Source organism: Engystomops pustulosus, chromosome 5 (assembly GCF_040894005.1).
Source record: "Engystomops pustulosus chromosome 5, aEngPut4.maternal, whole genome shotgun sequence".
Taxonomy (NCBI): Eukaryota; Metazoa; Chordata; class Amphibia; order Anura; family Leptodactylidae; genus Engystomops; species Engystomops pustulosus.
In genome coordinates, this window is record NC_092415.1 from 214,476,119 (window position 1) to 214,499,931 (window position 23,813).

At 43.3% G+C, this 23,813-nt stretch overlaps 1 protein-coding gene across 3 annotated transcripts in view; it reads left to right on the forward strand.

The window, feature by feature from the left end:
• The window catches only part of LOC140133898 (tubby protein homolog), a 162,390-nt gene that overhangs the window by 125,263 nt on the left and 13,314 nt on the right, over positions 1-23,813 (forward strand). For all 3 annotated transcript variants that reach the window (XM_072154584.1, XM_072154586.1, XM_072154585.1), the window contains one exon: positions 20,970-21,137. In XM_072154584.1, the coding sequence (XP_072010685.1) occupies positions 20,970-21,137 (168 nt within the window). The remainder of the gene's footprint in view (positions 1-20,969; positions 21,138-23,813) is intronic.

A 23,813-nucleotide genomic window follows, 5' to 3' on the forward strand; every position in this document is an offset into this window, starting at 1 on the left:
CATTATACACCACCACTAGGAGGAGATCACTACATACACATTATACACCACCACTAGGAGGAGATCACTACATACAGATTATACACCACCACTAGGAGGAGATCACTACATACAGATTATACACCACCACTAGGAGGAGATCACTACATACACATTATACACCACCACTAGGAGGAGATCACTACATACACACTATACACCACCACTAGGAGGAGATCACTACATACACATTATACACCACCACTAGGAGGAGATCACTACATACACATTATACACCACCACTAGGAGGAGATCACTACATACACATTATACACCACCACTAGGAGGAGATCACTACATACACATTATACACCACCACTAGGGGGAGATCACTACATGCAGATTATACACCACCACTAGGAGGAGATCACTACATACAGATTATACACCACCACTAGGGGGAGATCACTACATACACATTATACACCACCACTAGGAGGAGATCACTACATACACATTATACACCACCACTAGGGGGAGATCACTACATACACATTATACACCACCACTAGGAGGAGATCACTACATACAGATTATACACCACCACTAGGAGGAGATCACTACATACACATTATACACCACCACTAGGAGGAGATCACTACATACACATTATACACCACCACTAGGAGGAGATCACTACATACACATTATACACCACCACTAGGAGGAGATCACTACATACACATTATACACCACCACTAGGAGGAGATCACTACATACACATTATACACCACCACTAGGGGGAGATCACTACATACACATTATACACCACCACTAGGGGGAGATCACTACATACACATTATACACCACCACTAGGGGGAGATCACTACATACACATTATACACCACCACTAGGGGGAGATCACTACATACAGATTATACACCACCACTAGGGGGAGATCACTACATACAGATTATACACCACCACTAGGGGGAGCTAACTACATACACATTATACACCACCACTAGGGGGAGATCACTACATACACATTATACACCACCACTAGGAGGAGCTAACTACATACACATTATACACCACCACTAGGGGGAGCTCACTACATACACATTATACACCACCACTAGGGGGAGATCACTACATACACATTATACACCACCACTAGGGGGAGATCACTACATACACATTATACACCACCACTAGGAGGAGATCACTACATACACATTATACACCACCACTAGGGGGAGATCACTACATACAGATTATACACCACCACTAGGGAGAGATCACTACATACACATTATACACCACCACTAGGGGGAGATCACTACATACACATTATACACCACCACTAGGGGGAGATCACTACATACACATTATACACCACCACTAGGGGGAGATCACTACATACACATTATACACCACCACTAGGGGGAGATCACTACATACACATTATACACCACCACTAGGAGGAGATCACTACATACAGATTATACACCACCACTAGGGGGAGATCACTACATACACATTATACACCACCACTAGGGGGAGATCACTACATACACATTATACACCACCACTAGGAGGAGATCACTACATACAGATTATACACCACCACTAGGGGGAGATCACTACATACAGATTATACACCACCACTAGGGGGAGATCACTATATACAGATTATACACCACCACTAGGGGGAGATCACTACATACAGATTACACACCACCACTAGGGGGAGATCACTACATACAGATTATACACCACCACTAGGAGGAGATCACTACATACACATTATACACCACCACTAGGGGGAGATCACTACATACAGATTATACACCACCACTAGGAGGAGATCACTACATACACATTATACACCACCACTAGGAGGAGATCACTACATACACATTATACACCACCACTAGGGGGAGATCACTACATACACATTATACACCACCACTAGGGGGAGATCACTACATACACATTATACACCACCACTAGGAGGAGATCACTACATACACATTATACACCACCACTAGGAGGAGATCACTACATACACATTATACACCACCACTAGGGGGAGATCACTACATACAGATTATACACCACCACTAGGGGGAGATCACTACATACACATTATACACCACCACTAGGGGAGATCACTACATACAGATTATACACCACCACTAGGGGGAGATCACTACATACAGATTATACACCACCACTAGGAGGAAATCACTACATACACATTATACACCACCACTAGGGGAGATCACTACATACACATTATACACCACCACTAGGAGGAGATCACTACATACACATTATACACCACCACTAGGGGGAGATCACTACATACACATTATACACCACCACTAGGGAGAGATCACTACATACACATTATACACCACCACTAGGGGGAGATCACTACATACACATTATACACCACCACTAGGGGGAGATCACTACATACACATTATACACCACCACTAGGGGGAGATCACTACATACACATTATACACCACCACTAGGAGGAGATCACTACATACACATTATACACCACCACTAGGGGGAGATCACTACATACACATTATACACCACCACTAGGAGGAGATCACTACATACAGATTATACACCACCACTAGGGGGAGATCACTACATACAGATTATACACCACCACTAGGGGGAGATCACTATATACAGATTATACACCACCACTAGGGGGAGATCACTACATACAGATTACACACCACCACTAGGGGGAGCTCACTACATACAGATTATACACCACCACAAGGGGGAGATCACTACATACACATTATACACCACCACTAGGGGGAGATCACTACATACAGATTATACACCACCACTAGGAGGAGATCACTACATACACATTATACACCACCACTAGGAGGAGATCACTACATACACATTATACACCACCACTAGGAGGAGATCACTACATACACATTATACACCACCACTAGGAGGAGATCACTACATACAGATTATACACCACCACTAGGGGGAGATCACTACATACACATTATACACCACCACTAGGGGGAGATCACTACATACACATTATACACCACCACTAGGAGGAGATCACTACATACACATTATACACCACCACTAGGGGGAGATCACTACATACACATTATACACCACCACTAGGAGGAGATCACTACATACAGATTATACACCACCACTAGGGGGAGCTCACTACATACACATTATACACCACCACTAGGAGGAGATCACTACATACAGATTATACACCACCACTAGGGGGAGATCACTACATACAGATTATACACCACCACTAGGGGGAGATCACTACATACACATTATACACCACCACTAGGTGGAGATCACTACATACACATTATACACCACCACTAGGAGGAGATCACTACATACACATTATACACCACCACTAGGGGGAGATCACTACATACACATTATACACCACCACTAGGAGGAGATCACTACATACAGATTATACACCACCACTAGGAGGAGATCACTACATACAGATTATACACCACCACTAGGAGGAGATCACTACATACAGATTATACACCACCACTAGGAGGAGATCACTACATACACATTATATACCACCACTAGGGGGAGATCACTACATACAGATTATACACCACCACTAGGGGGAGCTCACTACATACAGATTATACACCACCACTAGGAGGAGATCACTACATACAGATTATACACCACCACTAGGGGGAGCTCACTACATACACATTATACACCACCACTAGGGGGAGATCACTACATACACATTATACACCACCACTAGGGGGAGATCACTACATACAGATTATACACCACCACTAGGAGGAGATCACTACATACAGATTATACACCACCACTAGGAGGAGATCACTACATACACATTATACACCACCACTAGGGGGGAGATCACTACATACAGATTATACACCACCACTAGGAGGAGATCACTACATACAGATTATACACCACCACTAGGAGGAAATCACTACATACACATTATACACCACAACTAGGGGGAGATCACTACATACACATTATACACCACCACTAGGGGGAGATCACTACATACACCTTATACACCACCACTAGGAGGACATCACTACATACAGATTATACACCACCACTAGGAGGAGATCACTACATACAGATTATACACCACCGCTAGGAGGAGATCACTACATACAGATTATACACCACCACTAGGAGGAGATCACTACATACACATTATACACCACCACTAGGGGGAGCTCACTACATACAGATTATACACCACCACTAGGGGGAGCTCACTACATACAGATTATACACCACCACTAGGGGGAGCTCACTACATACAGATTATACACCACCACTAGGGGGAGCTCACTACATACACATTATACACCACCACTAGGAGGAGATCACTACATACACATTATACACCACCACTAGGGGGAGCTCACTACATACAGATTATACACCACCACTAGGGGGAGATCACTACATACAGATTATACACCACCACTAGGGGGAGATCACTACATACACATTATACACCACCACTAGGGGGAGATCACTACATACAGATTATACACCACCACTAGGGGGAGATCACTACATACAGATTATACACCACCACTAGGGGGAGATCACTACATACAGATTATACACCACCACTAGGGGGAGATCACTACATACAGATTATACACCACCACTAGGGGGAGATCACTACATACAGATTATACACCACCACTAGGGGAGCTCACTACATACACATTATACACCACCACTAGGAGGAGATCACTACATACAGATTATACACCACCACTAGGGGGAGATCACTACATACAGATTATACACCACCACTAGGGGGAGATCACTACATACACATTATACACCACCACTAGGAGGAGATCACTACATACACATTATACACCACCACTAGGGGGAGATCACTACATACAGATTATACACCACCACTAGGGGGAGGTCACTACATACAGATTATACACCACCACTAGGGGGAGATCACTACATACACATTATACACCACCACTAGGAGGAGATCACTACATACACATTATACACCACCACTAGGGGGAGATCACTACATACAGATTATACACCACCACTAGGAGGAGATCACTACATACACATTATACACCACCACTAGGGGGAGATCACTACATACACATTATACACCACCACTAGGGGGAGATCACTACATACAGATTATACACCACCACTAGGGGGAGATCACTACATACAGATTATACACCACCACTAGGAGGAGCTCACTACATACAGATTATACACCACCACTAGGGGGAGGTCACTACATACAGATTATACACCACCACTAGGAGGAGATCACTACATACACATTATACACCACCACTAGGGGGAGATCACTACATACACATTATACACCACCACTAGGAGGAGATCACTACATACACATTATACACCACCACTAGGGGGAGATCACTACATACAGATTATACATCACCACTAGGAGGAGATCACTACATACACATTATACACCACCACTAGGAGGAGATCACTACATACAGATTATACACCACCACTAGGTGGAGATCACTACATACACATTATACACCACCACTAGGGGAGATCACTACATACACATTATACACCACCACTAGGGGGAGCTCACTACATACAGATTATACACCACCACTAGGAGGAGATCACTACATACACATTATACACCACCACTAGGGGGAGATCACTACATACACATTATACACCACCACTAGGGGGAGATCACTACATACAGATTATACACCACCACTAGGAGGAGATCACTACATACACATTATACACCACCACTAGGGGGAGATCACTACATACAGATTATACACCACCACTAGGAGGAGATCACTACATACACATTATACACCACCACTAGGAGGAGATCACTACATACAGATTATACACCACCACTAGGAGGAGATCACTACATACAGATTATACACCACCACTAGGAGGAGATCACTACATACAGATTATACACCACCACTAGGAGGAGATCACTACATACAGATTATACACCACCACTAGGGGGAGATCACTACATACAGATTATACACCACCACTAGGAGGAGATCACTACATACAGATTATACACCACCACTAGGGGGAGATCACTACATACACATTATACACCACCACTAGGGGGAGATCACTACATACACATTATACACCACCACTAGGAGGAGATCACTACATACAGATTATACACCACCACTAGGAGGAGATCACTACATACACATTATACACCACCACTAGGAGGAGATCACTACATACACATTATACACCACCACTAGGGGGAGATCACTACATACACATTATACACCACCACTAGGAGGAGATCACTACATACAGATTATACACCACCACTAGGGGGAGATCACTACATACACATTATACACCACCACTAGGGGAGATCACTACATACACATTATACACCACCACTAGGGGGAGATCACTACATACACATTATACACCACCACTAGGGGGGGATCACTACATACACATTATACACCACCACTAGGAGGAGATCACTACATACAGATTATACACCACCACTAGGGGGAGATCACTAAATACAGATTATACACCACCACTAGAAGGGGATCACTACATACAGATTATACACCACCACTAGGGGGAGATCACTACATACACATTATACACCACCACTAGGGGGAGATCACTACATACAGATTATACACCACCACTAGGGGGGGATCACTACATACAGATTATACACCACCACTAGGGGGAGATCACTTCATACACATTATACATCACCACTAGGAGGAGATCACTACATACACATTATACACCACCACTAGGAGGAGATTACTACATACAGATTATACACCACCACTAGGAGGAGATCACTACATACAGATTATACACCACCACTAGGGGGAGATCACTAAATACAGATTATACACCACCACTAGAAGGGGATCACTACATACAGATTATACAACACCACTAGGGGGAGATCACTACATACAGATTATACACCACCACTAGGGGGAGATCACTACATACAGATTATACACCACCACTAGGAGGAGCTCACTACATACAGATTATACACCACCACTAGGGGGAGGTCACTACATACAGATTATACACCACCACTAGGAGGAGATCACTACATACACATTATACACCACCACTAGGGGGAGATCACTACATACACATTATACACCACCACTAGGAGGAGATCACTACATACACATTATACACCACCACTAGGAGGAGATCACTACATACACATTATACACCACCACTAGGGGAGATCACTACATACACATTATACACCACCACTAGGGGAGATCACTACATACACATTATACACCACCACTAGGGGAGATCACTACATACACATTATACACCACCACTAGGGGGAGCTCACTACATACAGATTATACACCACCACTAGGAGGAGATCACTACATACACATTATACACCACCACTAGGGGGAGATCACTACATACACATTATACACCACCACTAGGGGGAGATCACTACATACAGATTATACACCACCACTAGGAGGAGATCACTACATACACATTATACACCACCACTAGGGGGAGATCACTACATACAGATTATACACCACCACTAGGAGGAGATCACTACATACACATTATACACCACCACTAGGAGGAGATCACTACATACAGATTATACACCACCACTAGGAGGAGATCACTACATACAGATTATACACCACCACTAGGAGGAGATCACTACATACAGATTATACACCACCACTAGGAGGAGATCACTACATACAGATTATACACCACCACTAGGGGGAGATCACTACATACAGATTATACACCACCACTAGGAGGAGATCACTACATACAGATTATACACCACCACTAGGGGGAGATCACTACATACACATTATACACCACCACTAGGGGGAGATCACTACATACACATTATACACCACCACTAGGAGGAGATCACTACATACAGATTATACACCACCACTAGGAGGAGATCACTACATACACATTATACACCACCACTAGGAGGAGATCACTACATACACATTATACACCACCACTAGGGGGAGATCACTACATACACATTATACACCACCACTAGGAGGAGATCACTACATACAGATTATACACCACCACTAGGGGGAGATCACTACATACACATTATACACCACCACTAGGGGAGATCACTACATACACATTATACACCACCACTAGGGGGAGATCACTACATACACATTATACACCACCACTAGGGGGGGATCACTACATACACATTATACACCACCACTAGGAGGAGATCACTACATACAGATTATACACCACCACTAGGGGGAGATCACTAAATACAGATTATACACCACCACTAGAAGGGGATCACTACATACAGATTATACACCACCACTAGGGGGAGATCACTACATACACATTATACACCACCACTAGGGGGAGATCACTACATACAGATTATACACCACCACTAGGGGGGGATCACTACATACAGATTATACACCACCACTAGGGGGAGATCACTTCATACACATTATACATCACCACTAGGAGGAGATCACTACATACACATTATACACCACCACTAGGAGGAGATTACTACATACAGATTATACACCACCACTAGGAGGAGATCACTACATACAGATTATACACCACCACTAGGGGGAGATCACTAAATACAGATTATACACCACCACTAGAAGGGGATCACTACATACAGATTATACAACACCACTAGGGGGAGATCACTACATACACATTATACACCACCACTAGGGGGAGATCACTACATACAGATTATACACCACCACTAGAAGGGGATCACTACATACAGATTATACACCACCACTAGGGGGAGATCACTACATACACATTATACACCACCACTAGGGGGAGATCACTACATACAGATTATACACCACCACTAGGGGGAGCTCACTACATACAGATTATACACCACCACTAGGGGGGGATCACTACATACAGATTATACACCACCACTAGGGGGAGATCACTACATACAGATTATACATCACCACTAGGGGGAGATCACTACATACACATTATACACCACCACTAGGGGAAGATCACTACATACACATTATACACCACCACTAGGGGGAGATCACTACATACACATTATACACCACCACTAGGAGGAGATCACTACATACAGATTATACACCACCACTAGGGGGAGATCACTACATACAGATTATACATCACCACTAGGGGGAGATCACTACATACACATTATACACCACCACTAGGAGGAGATCACTACATACACATTATACACCACCACTAGGGGGAGATCACTACATACACATTATACACCACCACTAGGGGGAGATCACTACATACACATTATACACCACCACTAGGGGGAGATCACTACATACACATTATACACCACCACTAGGGGGAGATCACTACATACAGATTATACACCATCACTAGGAGGAGATCACTATATACACATTATACACCACCACTAGGGGGAGATCACTACATACAGATTATACACCACCACTAGGGGGAGATCACTACATACAGATTATACACCACCACTAGGGGGAGATCACTACATACAGATTATACACCACCACTAGGGGGAGATCACTACATACATATTATACACCACCACTAGGGGGGAGATCACTACATACAGATTATACACCACCACTAGGGGGAGATCACTACATACAGATTATACACCACCACTAGGGGGAGATCACTACATACAGTTTATACACCACCACTAGGGGGAGAGCACTACATACAGATTATACACCACCACTAGGAGGAGATCACTACATACACATTATACACCACCACTATGGGGGAGATCACTACATACAGATTATACACCACCACTAGGGGGAGATCACTACATACAGATTATACACCACCACTAGGGGGAGATCACTACATACAGATTATACACCACCACTAGGAGGCGATCACTACATACAGATTATACACCACCACTAGGAGGAGATCACTACATACACATTATACACCACCACTAGGGGGAGCTCACTACATACACATTATACACCACCACTAGGGGGAGATCACTACATACAGATTATACACCACCACTAGGGGGAGATCACTGCATACACATTATACACCACCACTAGGGGAATATCACTACATACACATTATACACCACCACTAGGGGGCGATCACTACATACACATTATACACCACCACTAGGAGGAGATCACTACATACACATTATACACCACCACTAGGGGGAGATCACTACATACACATTATACACCACCACTAGGGGGAGCTCACTACATACAGATTATACACCACCACTAGGGGGAGATCACTACATACACATTATACACCACCACTAGGGGGAGCTCACTACATACACATTATACACCACCACTAGGGGGAGCTCACTACATACACATTATACACCACCACTAGTAGGAGATCACTACATACACATTATACACCACCACTAGGGGGAGCTCACTTCATACAGATTATACACCACCACTAGGGGGAGATCACTACATACAGATTATACACCACCACTAGGGGGAGATCACTACATACAGATTCTACACCACCACTAGGAGGAGATCACTACATACAGATTATACACCACCACTAGGGAGAGATCACTACATACAGATTATACACCACCACTAGGAGGAGATCACTACATACACATTATACACCACCACTAGGAGGAGATCACTACATACACATTATACACCACCACTAGGAGGAGATCACTACATACACATTATACACCACCACTAGGAGGAGATCACTACATACAGATTATACACCACCACTAGGAGGAGATCACTACATACACATTATACACCACCACTAGGAGGAGATCACTACATACACATTATACACCACCACTAGGGGGAGCTCACTACATACAGATTATACACCACCACTAGGGGGAGATCACTACATACACATTATACACCACCACTAGGGGGAGCTCACTACATACAGATTATACACCACCACTAGGGGGAGATCACTACATACACATTATACACCACCACTAGGGGGAGATCACTACATACACATTATTCACCACCACTAGGGGGAGATCACTACATACACATTATACACCACCACTAGGGGGAGATCACTACATACACATTATACACCACCACTAGGGGGAGCTCACTACATACAGATTATACACCACCACTAGGGGGAGATCACTACATACACATTATACACCACCACTAGGGGGAGATCACTACATACACATTATTCACCACCACTAGGGGGAGATCACTACATACACATTATACACCACCACTAGGGGGAGCTCACTACATACAGATTATACACCACCACTAGGGGGAGATCACTACATACAGATTCTACACCACCACTAGGGGGAGATCACTACATACACATTATACACCACCACTAGGAGGAGATCACTACATACACATTATACACCACCACTAGGGGGAGATCACTACATACACATTATACACCACCACTAGGGGGAGCTCACTACATACAGATTATACACGACCACTAGGGGGAGATCACTACATACACATTATACACCACCACTAGGGGGAGATCACTACATACACATTATACACCACCACTAGGGGGAGCTCACTACATACAGATTATACACCACCACTAGGGGGAGATCACTACATACACATTATACACCACCACTAGGAGGAGATCACTACATACACATTATACACCACCACTAGGGGGAGATCACTACATACAGATTATACACCACCACTAGGGGGAGATCACTACATACAGATTATACACCACCACTAGGGGGAGCTCACTACATACAGATTATACACCACCACTAGGAGGAGATCACTACATACACATTATACATCACCACTAGGGGGGATCACTACATACACATTATACACCACCACTAGGGGGAGATCACTACATACACATTATACACCACCACTAGGGGGAGATCACTACATACAGATTATACACCACCACTAGGGGGAAATCACTACATACAGATTATACACCACCACTAGGGGGAGATCACTACATACAGATTATACACCACCACTAGGAGGAGATCACTACATACAGATTATACACCACCACTAGGGGGAGATCACTACATACAGATTATACACCACCACTAGGGGGAGATCACTACATACACATTATACACCACCACTAGGAGGAGATCACTACATACAGATTATACACCACCACTAGGAGGAGATCACTACATACAGATTATACACCACCACTAGGGGGAGATCACTACATACACATTATACACCACCACTAGGGGGGGATCACTACATACACATTATACACCACCACTAGGGGGAGATCACTACATACAGATTATACACCACCACTAGGAGGAGATCACTACATACAGATTATACACCACCACTAGGGGGAGATCACTACATACACATTATACACCACCACTAGGGGGAGATCACTACATACAGATTATACACCACCACTAGGAGGAGATCACTACATACAGATTATACACCACCACTAGGGGGAGATCACTACATACACATTATACACCACCACTAGGGGGAGATCACTACATACAGATTATACACCACCACTAGGGGGAGATCACTACATACACATTATACACCACCACTAGGGGGAGATCACTACATACACATTATACACCACCACTAGGAGGAGATCACTACATACAGATTATACACCACCACTAGGGGGAGATCACTACATACAGATTATACACCACCACTAGGGGGAGCTCACTACATACACATTATACACCACCACTAGGAGGAGCTCACTACATACAGATTATACACCACCACTAGGGGGAGATCACTACATACACATTATACACCACCACTAGGGGGAGATCACTACATACACATTATACACCACCACTAGGAGGAGATCACTACATACACATTATACACCACCACTAGGGGGAGCTCACTACATACAGATTATACACCACCACTAGGGGGAGATAACTACATACACATTATACACCACCACTAGGGGGAGCTCACTACATACAGATTATACACCACCACTAGGAGGAGATCACTACATACACATTATACACCACCACTAGGAGGAGATCACTACATACACATTATACACCACCACTAGGAGGAGATCACTACATACACATTATACACCACCACTAGGGGGAGCTCACTACATACAGATTATACACCACCACTAGGGGGAGATCACTACATACACATTATACACCACCACTAGGAGGAGATCACTACATACACATTATACACCACCACTAGGAGGAGATCACTACATACACATTATACACCACCACTAGGAGGAGATCACTACATACACATTATGCACCACCACTAGGGGGAGCTCACTACATACAGATTATACACCACCACTAGGGGGAGATCACTACATACACATTATACACCACCACTAGGGGGAGATCACTACATACACATTATTCACCACCACTAGGGGGAGCTCACTACATACAGATTATACACCACCACTAGGGGGAGATCACTACATACAGATTCTACACCACCACTAGGGGGAGATCACTACATACACATTATACACCACCACTAGGAGGAGATCACTACATACAGATTATACACCACCACTAGGAGGAGATCACTACATACACATTACACACCACCACTAGGAGGAGATCACTACATACACATTATACACCACCACTAGGAGGAGATCACTACATACACATTATACACCACCACTAGGGGGAGCTCACTACATACAGATTATACACCACCACTAGGAGGAGATCACTACATACAGATTATACACCACCACTAGGAGGAGATCACTACATACACATTATACACCACCACTAGGAGGAGATTACTACATACACATTATACACCACCACTAGGAGGAGATCACTACATACACATTATACACCACCACTAGGGGGAGATCACTACATACACATTATACACCACCACTAGGGGGAGCTCACTACATACAGATTATACACCACCACTAGGGGGAGATCACTACATACACATTATACACCACCACTAGGGGGAGATCACTACATACACATTATACACCACCACTAGGAGGAGATCACTACATACACATTATACACCACCACTAGGAGGAGATCACTACATACAGATTATACACCACCACTAGGGGGAGATCACTACATACAGATTATACACCACCACTAGGGGGAGATCACTACATACAGATTATACACCACCACTAGGGGGAGATCACTACATACAGATTATACACCACCACTAGGAGGAGATCACTACATACACATTATACATCACCACTAGGGGGAGATCACTACATACATATTATACACCACCACTAGGGGGAGATCACTACATACAGATTATACACCACCACTAGGGGGGATCACTACATACACATTATACACCACCACTAGGGGGAGATCACTACATACAGATTATACACCACCACTAGGAGGAGATCACTACATACAGATTATACACCACCACTAGGGGGAGATCACTACATACACATTATACACCACCACTAGGGGGAGATCACTACATACACATTATACACCACCACTAGGGGGGGATCACTACATACACATTATACACCACCACTAGGGGGAGATCACTACATACACATTATACACCACCACTAGGAGGAGATCACTACATACAGATTATACACCACCACTAGGGGGAGATCACTACATACACATTATACACCACCACTAGGGGGAGATCACTACATACAGATTATACACCAACACTAGGAGGAGATCACTACATACACATTATACACCACCACTAGGAGGAGCTCACTACATACACATTATACACCACCACTAGGGGGAGATCACTACATACAGATTATACACCACCACTAGGAGGAGATCACTACATACACATTATACACCACCACTAGGAGGAGATCACTACATACACATTATACACCACCACTAGGAGGAGATCACTACATACAGATTATACACCACCACTAGGGGGAGATCACTACATACACATTATACACCACCACTAGGGGGAGATCACTACATACACATTATACACCACCACTAGGAGGAGATCACTACATACACATTATACACCACCACTAGGAGGAGATCACTACATACAGATTATACACCACTACTAGGGGGAGCTCACTACATACACATTATACACCACCACTAGGAGGAGATCACTACATACAGATTATACACCACCACTAGGGGGAGATCACTACATACACATTATACACCACCACTAGGGGGAGATCACTACATACAGATTATACACCACCACTAGGAGGAGATCACTACATACAGATTATACACCACCACAAGGGGGAGATCACTACATACACATTATACACCACCACTAGGGGGAGATCACTACATACAGATTATATACCACCACTAGGGGGAGATCACTACATACACATTATACACCACCACTAGGAGAAGATCACTACATACACATTATACACCACCACTAGGAGGAGATCACTACATACAGATTATACACCACCACTAGGGGGAGATCACTACATACAGATTATACACCACCACTAGGGGGAGATCACTACATACACATTATACACCACCACTAGGGGGAGATCACTACATACACATTATACACCACCACTAGGAGGAGATCACTACATACAGATTATACACCACCACTAGGAGGAGATCACTACATACAGATTATACACCACCACAAGGGGGAGATCACTACATACACATTATACACCACCACTAGGGGGAGATCACTACATACAGATTATATACCACCACTAGGGGGAGATCACTACATACACATTATACACCACCACTAGGAGAAGATCACTACATACACATTATACACCACCACTAGGAGGAGATCACTACATACAGATTATACACCACCACTAGGGGGAGATCACTACATACACATTATACACCACCACTAGGAGGAGATCACTACATACACATTATACACCACCACTAGGAGGAGATCACTACATACACATTATACACCACCACTAGGAGGAGATCACTACATACACATTATACACCACCACTAGGGGGAGCTCACTACATACAGATTATACACCACCACTAGGGGGAGATCACTACATACACATTATACACCACCACTAGGGGGAGATCACTACATACACATTATTCACCACCACTAGGGGGAGCTCACTACATACAGATTATACACCACCACTAGGGGGAGATCACTACATACAGATTCTACACCACCACTAGGGGGAGATCACTACATACACATTATACACCACCACTAGGGGGAGATCACTACATACACATTATACACTACCACTAGGAGGAGATCACTACATACACATTATACACTACCACTAGGAGGAGATCACTACATACAGATTATACACCACCACTAGGGGGAGCTCACTACATACACATTATACACCACCACTAGGAGGAGATCACTACATACACATTATACATCACCACTAGGGGGAGATCACTACATACAGATTATACACCACCACTAGGAGGAGATCACTACATACACATTACACACCACCACTAGGAGGAGATCACTACATACACATTATACACCACCACTAGGAGGAGATCACTACATACAGATTATACACCACCACTAGGAGGAGATCACTACATACACATTATACACCACCACTAGGGGGAGCTCACTACATACAGATTATACACCACCACTAGGAGGAGATCACTACATACAGATTATACACCACCACTAGGAGGAGATCACTACATACACATTATACACCACCACTAGGAGGAGATTACTACATACACATTATACACCACCACTAGGAGGAGATCACTACATACACATTATACACCACCACTAGGAGGAGATCACTACATACACATTATACACCACCACTAGGAGGAGATTACTACATACACATTATACACCACCACTAGGGGGAGATCACTACATACACATTATACACCACCACTAGGAGGAGATCACTACATACACATTATACACCACCACTAGGAGGAGATCACTACATACAGATTATACACCACCACTAGGGGGAGATCACTACATACAGATTATACACCACCACTAGGGGGAGATCACTACATACAGATTATACACCACCACTAGGTGGAGCTCACTACATACAGATTATACACCACCACTAGGAGGAGATCACTACATACACATTATACATCACCACTAGGGGGAGATCACTACATACATATTATACACCACCACTAGGGGGAGATCACTACATACAGATTATACACCACCACTAGGGGGAGATCACTACATACACATTATACACCACCACTAGGGGGAGCTCACTACATACACATTATACACCACCACTAGGGGGAGCTCACTACATACACATTATACACCACCACTAGGGGGGATCACTACATACACATTATACACCACCACTAGGGGGAGATCACTACATACAGATTATACACCACCACTAGGAGGAGATCACTACATACAGATTATACACCACCACTAGGGGAGATCACTACATACACATTATACACCACCACTAGGGGGAGATCACTACATACACATTATACACCACCACTAGGGGGGGATCACTACATGCACATTATACACCACCACTAGGGGGAGATCACTACATACACATTATACACCACCACTAGGAGGAGATCACTACATACACATTATACACCACCACTAGGAGGAGATCACTACATACACATTATACACCACCACTAGGGGGAGATCACTACATACACATTATACACCACCACTAGGGGGAGATCACTACATACACATTATACACCACCACTAGGAGGAGATCACTACATACACATTATACACCACCACTAGGGGGAGCTCACTACATACACATTATACACCACCACTAGGAGGAGATCACTACATACAGATTATACACCACCACCTGGAGGCGTTCACTACATACAGATTATACACCACCACTAGGGGGAGATCACTACATACACATTATACACCACCGCTAGGGGGAGATCACTACATACACATTATACACCACCACTAGGAGGAGATCACTACATATACATTATACACCACCACTAGGGGGAGATCACTACATACAGATTATACACCACCACTAGGAGGAGATCACTACATACAGATTATACACCACCACTAGGAGGAGATCACTACATACAGATTATACACCACCACTAGGAGGAGATCACTACATACACATTATACACCACCACTAGGAGGAGATCACTACATACACATTATACACCACCACTAGGAGGAGATCACTACATACACATTATACATCACCACTAGGGGGAGATCACTACATACAGATTATACATCACCACTAGGAGGAGATCACTACATACAGATTATACACCACCACTAGGGGGAGATCACTACATACACATTATACACCACCACTAGGAGGAGATCACTACATACACATTATACACCACCACTAGGGGGAGCTCACTACATACAGATTATACACCACCACTAGGAGGAGATCACTACATACACATTATACACCACCACTAGGGGGAGATCACTACATACACATTATACACCACCACTAGGGGGAGATCACTACATACACATTATACACCACCACTAGGGGGAGATCACTACATACACATTATACACCACCACTAGGGGGAGATCACTACATACACATTATACACCACCACTAGGGGGAGATCACTACATACACATTATACACCACCACTAGGAGGAGATCACTATATACACATTATACACCACCACTAGGGGGAGCTCACTACATACACATTATACACCACCACTAGGGGGAGATCACTACATACAGATTATACACCACCACTAGGAGGAGATCACTATATACACATTATACATCACCACTAGGGGGAGATCACTACATACACATTATACACCACCACTAGGGGGAGATCACTACATACACATTATACACCACCACTAGGAGGAGATCACTACATACAGATTATACACCACCACTAGGAAGAGATCACTACATACAGATTATACACAGCCACTAGGAGGAGATCACTATATACACATTATACACCACCACTAGGGGGAGATCACTACATACACATTATACACCACCACTAGGGGGAGATCACTACATACACATTATACACCACCACTAGGAGGAGATCACTATATACACATTATACACCACCACTAGGGGGAGCTCACTACATACACATTATACACCACCACTAGGGGGAGATCACTACATACAGATTATACACCACCACTAGGAGGAGATCACTATATACACATTATACATCACCACTAGGGGGAGATCACTACATACACATTATACACCACCACTAGGGGGAGATCACTACATACACATTATACACCACCACTAGGGGGAGCTCACTACATACAGATTATACACCACCACTAGGAGGGGATCACTACATACAGATTATACACCACCACTAGGGGGAGATCACTACATGCACATTATACACCACCACTAGGAGGAGATCACTACATACACATTATACACCACCACTAGGAGGAGATCACTACATACAGATTATACACCACCACTAGGAGGAGATCACTACATACAGATTATACACCACCACTAGGAGGAGATCACTACATACAGATTATACACCACCACTAGGAGGAGATCACTACATACACATTATACACCACCACTAGGAGGAGATCACTACATACACATTATACACCACCACTAGGAGGAGATCACTACATACAGATTATACACCACCACTAGGGGGAGATCACTACATACACATTATACACCACCACTAGGAGGAGATCACTACATACACATTATACACCACCACTAGGAGGAGCTCACTAGATACACATTATACACCACCACTAGGGGGAGATCACTACATACAGATTATACACCACCACTAGGAGAAGATCACTACATACAGATTATACACCACCACTAGGGGGAGATCACTACATACACATTATACACCACCACTAGGAGGAGATCACTACATACACATTATACACCACCACTAGGAGGAGATCACTACATACAGATTATACACCACCACTAGGAGGAGATCACTACATACACATTATACACCACCACTAGGAGGAGATCACTACATACAGATTATACACCACCACTAGGGGGAGATCACTACATACACATTATACACCACCACTAGGGGGAGATCACTACATACACATTATACACCACCACTAGGAGGAGATCACTACATACAGATTATACACCACCACTAGGGGGAGATCACTACATACACATTATACACCACCACTAGGGGGAGATCACTACATACACATTATACACCACCACTAGGAGGAGATCACTACATACACATTATACACCACCACTAGGGGGAGATCACTACATACAGATTATACACCACCACTAGGGGGAGATCACTACATACAGATTATACACCACCACTAGGAGGAGATCACTACATACAGATTATACACCACCACTAGGAGGAGATCACTACATATACATTATACACCACCACTAGTGGTAGACATTTTCGGTGTCTGCCGTTGTGTTGGACTGTAGACAGGATTAGTCCGTTAGGGTAAAGCTCATAGTCTCCTGCCTGTTGCATGGTGGGGGGGGGGGGGGGGGGCATTGTCTGGATATTTCCTGCTGCTTGTGGTCATGTGACGTGTCTGCAGTGGATGTGGATATGTTGTGTCCCTGTACACGTGGGGAATGTGTTATATTATTTCCTCTTGTTATTTGGTGAGTTTTATTTTGTTGTATCCGGTATCAGTGGAGCTGGTGTCTTATGGATTTGCACTATGGGAAGGGGGCGCCCCAGCCAGCAGGGGGCAGTAGTGATATAACTGCCTGCTCAGTGCCCGGTGTCTGCCCCTCAGGTATCGATGGCCCCGCCGCTGCCTTCCCGGATGAGGCGGCAGATTTGGGGAGTCACGTGCAGATACTCACAGTCGGTCAGTCCAACCACGAGGAGGAGGAGGGAGAAACAACGGCCAGCGGCCAACAGCAGAGCAAACAGGACCTGAGGGTGACCATGCAGAAGAAAGGTGAGTCCTCCGCCAGCCTAGCGGGGGCTACAGGGGGCCGGGGCAAGAGATCACCAGGATCTTCATGTATCTGCCAGGGATTTATCTTATTATATTTCAAATTCACACATACATACATTACACACACATATACATTACACACACATATACATTACACACATATACACATTACACACACATATACACATTACACACACATACACATTACACACACATATACATTACACACACACATACATTACACACACACATATACATTACACACATATACATTACACACACATATACATTACACACATATACATTACACACACATATACATTACACACACATACATACATTACACACACACATACATTACACACACACATATACATTACACACATATACATTACACACACATATACATTACACACACATATACATTACACACACGTACATACATTACACTTATACATTACACACACACATACATTACACACATATACATTACACACACATACATACATTACACACATATACATTACACACACACATACATTACACACATATACATTACACACACATACATACATTACACACACACACATACATTACACACACATACATTACACACACACTTATACATTACACACATATACATTACACACACATATACATCACACATATTCATTACACACACATATAAACATTACACACACATACATACATTACACACACACATATACATTACACACACATACATACATTACACACACACACATACATTACACACACACATATACATTACACACACATACATACATTACACACACACATACATTACACACACATATACATTACACACACATACATTACACACACATATACATTACACATACATACATTACACATACATACATTACACACACACATATACATTACACACACATACATTACACACACATATACATCACACATACATACATTACACACATACATACATTATACACATTTACACACACATATACATTACACACACATACATTACACATACATACATCACACACATATACATTACACACACACATATACATTACACACACACATACACATTACACACACACATATACATTACACACACATACATTACACACACATATACATCACACATACATACATTACATTCATACATACATTATACACATTTACACACACATATACATTACACATACATACATCACACACATATACATTACACACACATATACACATTACACACATACATACATTACACACATACATTACACATACATACATCACACACATATACATTACACACACATATACACATTACACACACACATATACATTACACACACATACATTACACACACATATACATCACACATACATACATTACACACATACATACATTATACACATTTACACACACATATACATTACACACACACATACATACACATATATATACACACACATACATCACACACATATACATTACACACACTTATATACATTACACACACATTCATTACACACACATACATACATCACACATACATACATTACACACATTAACACACACATATACACATTACACACACATACATTACACACACACATACATTACACACACATACATCACACACATATACATTACACACACATATACACATTACACACACACACATACATTACACACACATACATACATCACACACATATACATTACACACACATATACACATTACACACACACATACATCACACACATATACATTACACACATATACATTACACTTTACTTCCAAATACACACATATACATATATACACAGGACGGAGGAGGAGCCTGCTCTCAGTTTCCTGTATTTTCCTGACTATAATAATTGTAGATTCGCACTGAAGGCGTCAGACCCTCTGACTTATCACATGTGGGATTATATTCTCACCAAACAGTGTGAGACCCCGGAGAATCTCTTATACCCCCCAGTCCTTGTGCTGTGGTCACTGCTCTGCACAGTCTGGGCTGCTCTCCACAGATACAAGAGGGAGTCACCTGGAGAGGTACAAGAGGTAGTCACCTGGAGAGATACAAGAGGGAGTCATGTGGAGAAATGCAAGAGGGAGTCACCTGGAGAGAGAGAGCGAGAGGTACAAGAGGTAGTCACCTGGAGAGGTACAAGAGTCAGTCCCCTGGAGAGATAAAAGAGGGAGTCACCTGAAGAGATAAAAGAGGTAGTCACCTGGAGAGATAATAGAGGTAGGCACCTGGAGGGGTACAAGAGGGAGTCACCTGGAGGGGTACAAGAGGGAGTCAACTGGAGACATACAAGAGGTAGTCACCTGGAGAGATACAAGAGGTAGTCACCTGGAGACATACAAGAGGTAGTCACCTGCAGAGATACAAGAGGTAGTCACCCAGAGAGGTCTCCATCAGTCCTGGAGGAGATCCCAGAGATACAAGAGGTAGCCCCCTGGAGAGGTACAAGAGTCAGTCCCCTGGAGAGATAAAAGAGGGAGTCACCTGGAGAGATAAAAGAGGTAGTCACCTGGAGGGGTACAAGAGGTAGTCACCTGGAGACATACAAGAGGGAGTCACCTGGAGAGGTACAAGAGGGAGTCCCCTGGAGAGATACAAGAGGTAGTCACCTGCAGAGATACAAGAGGTAGT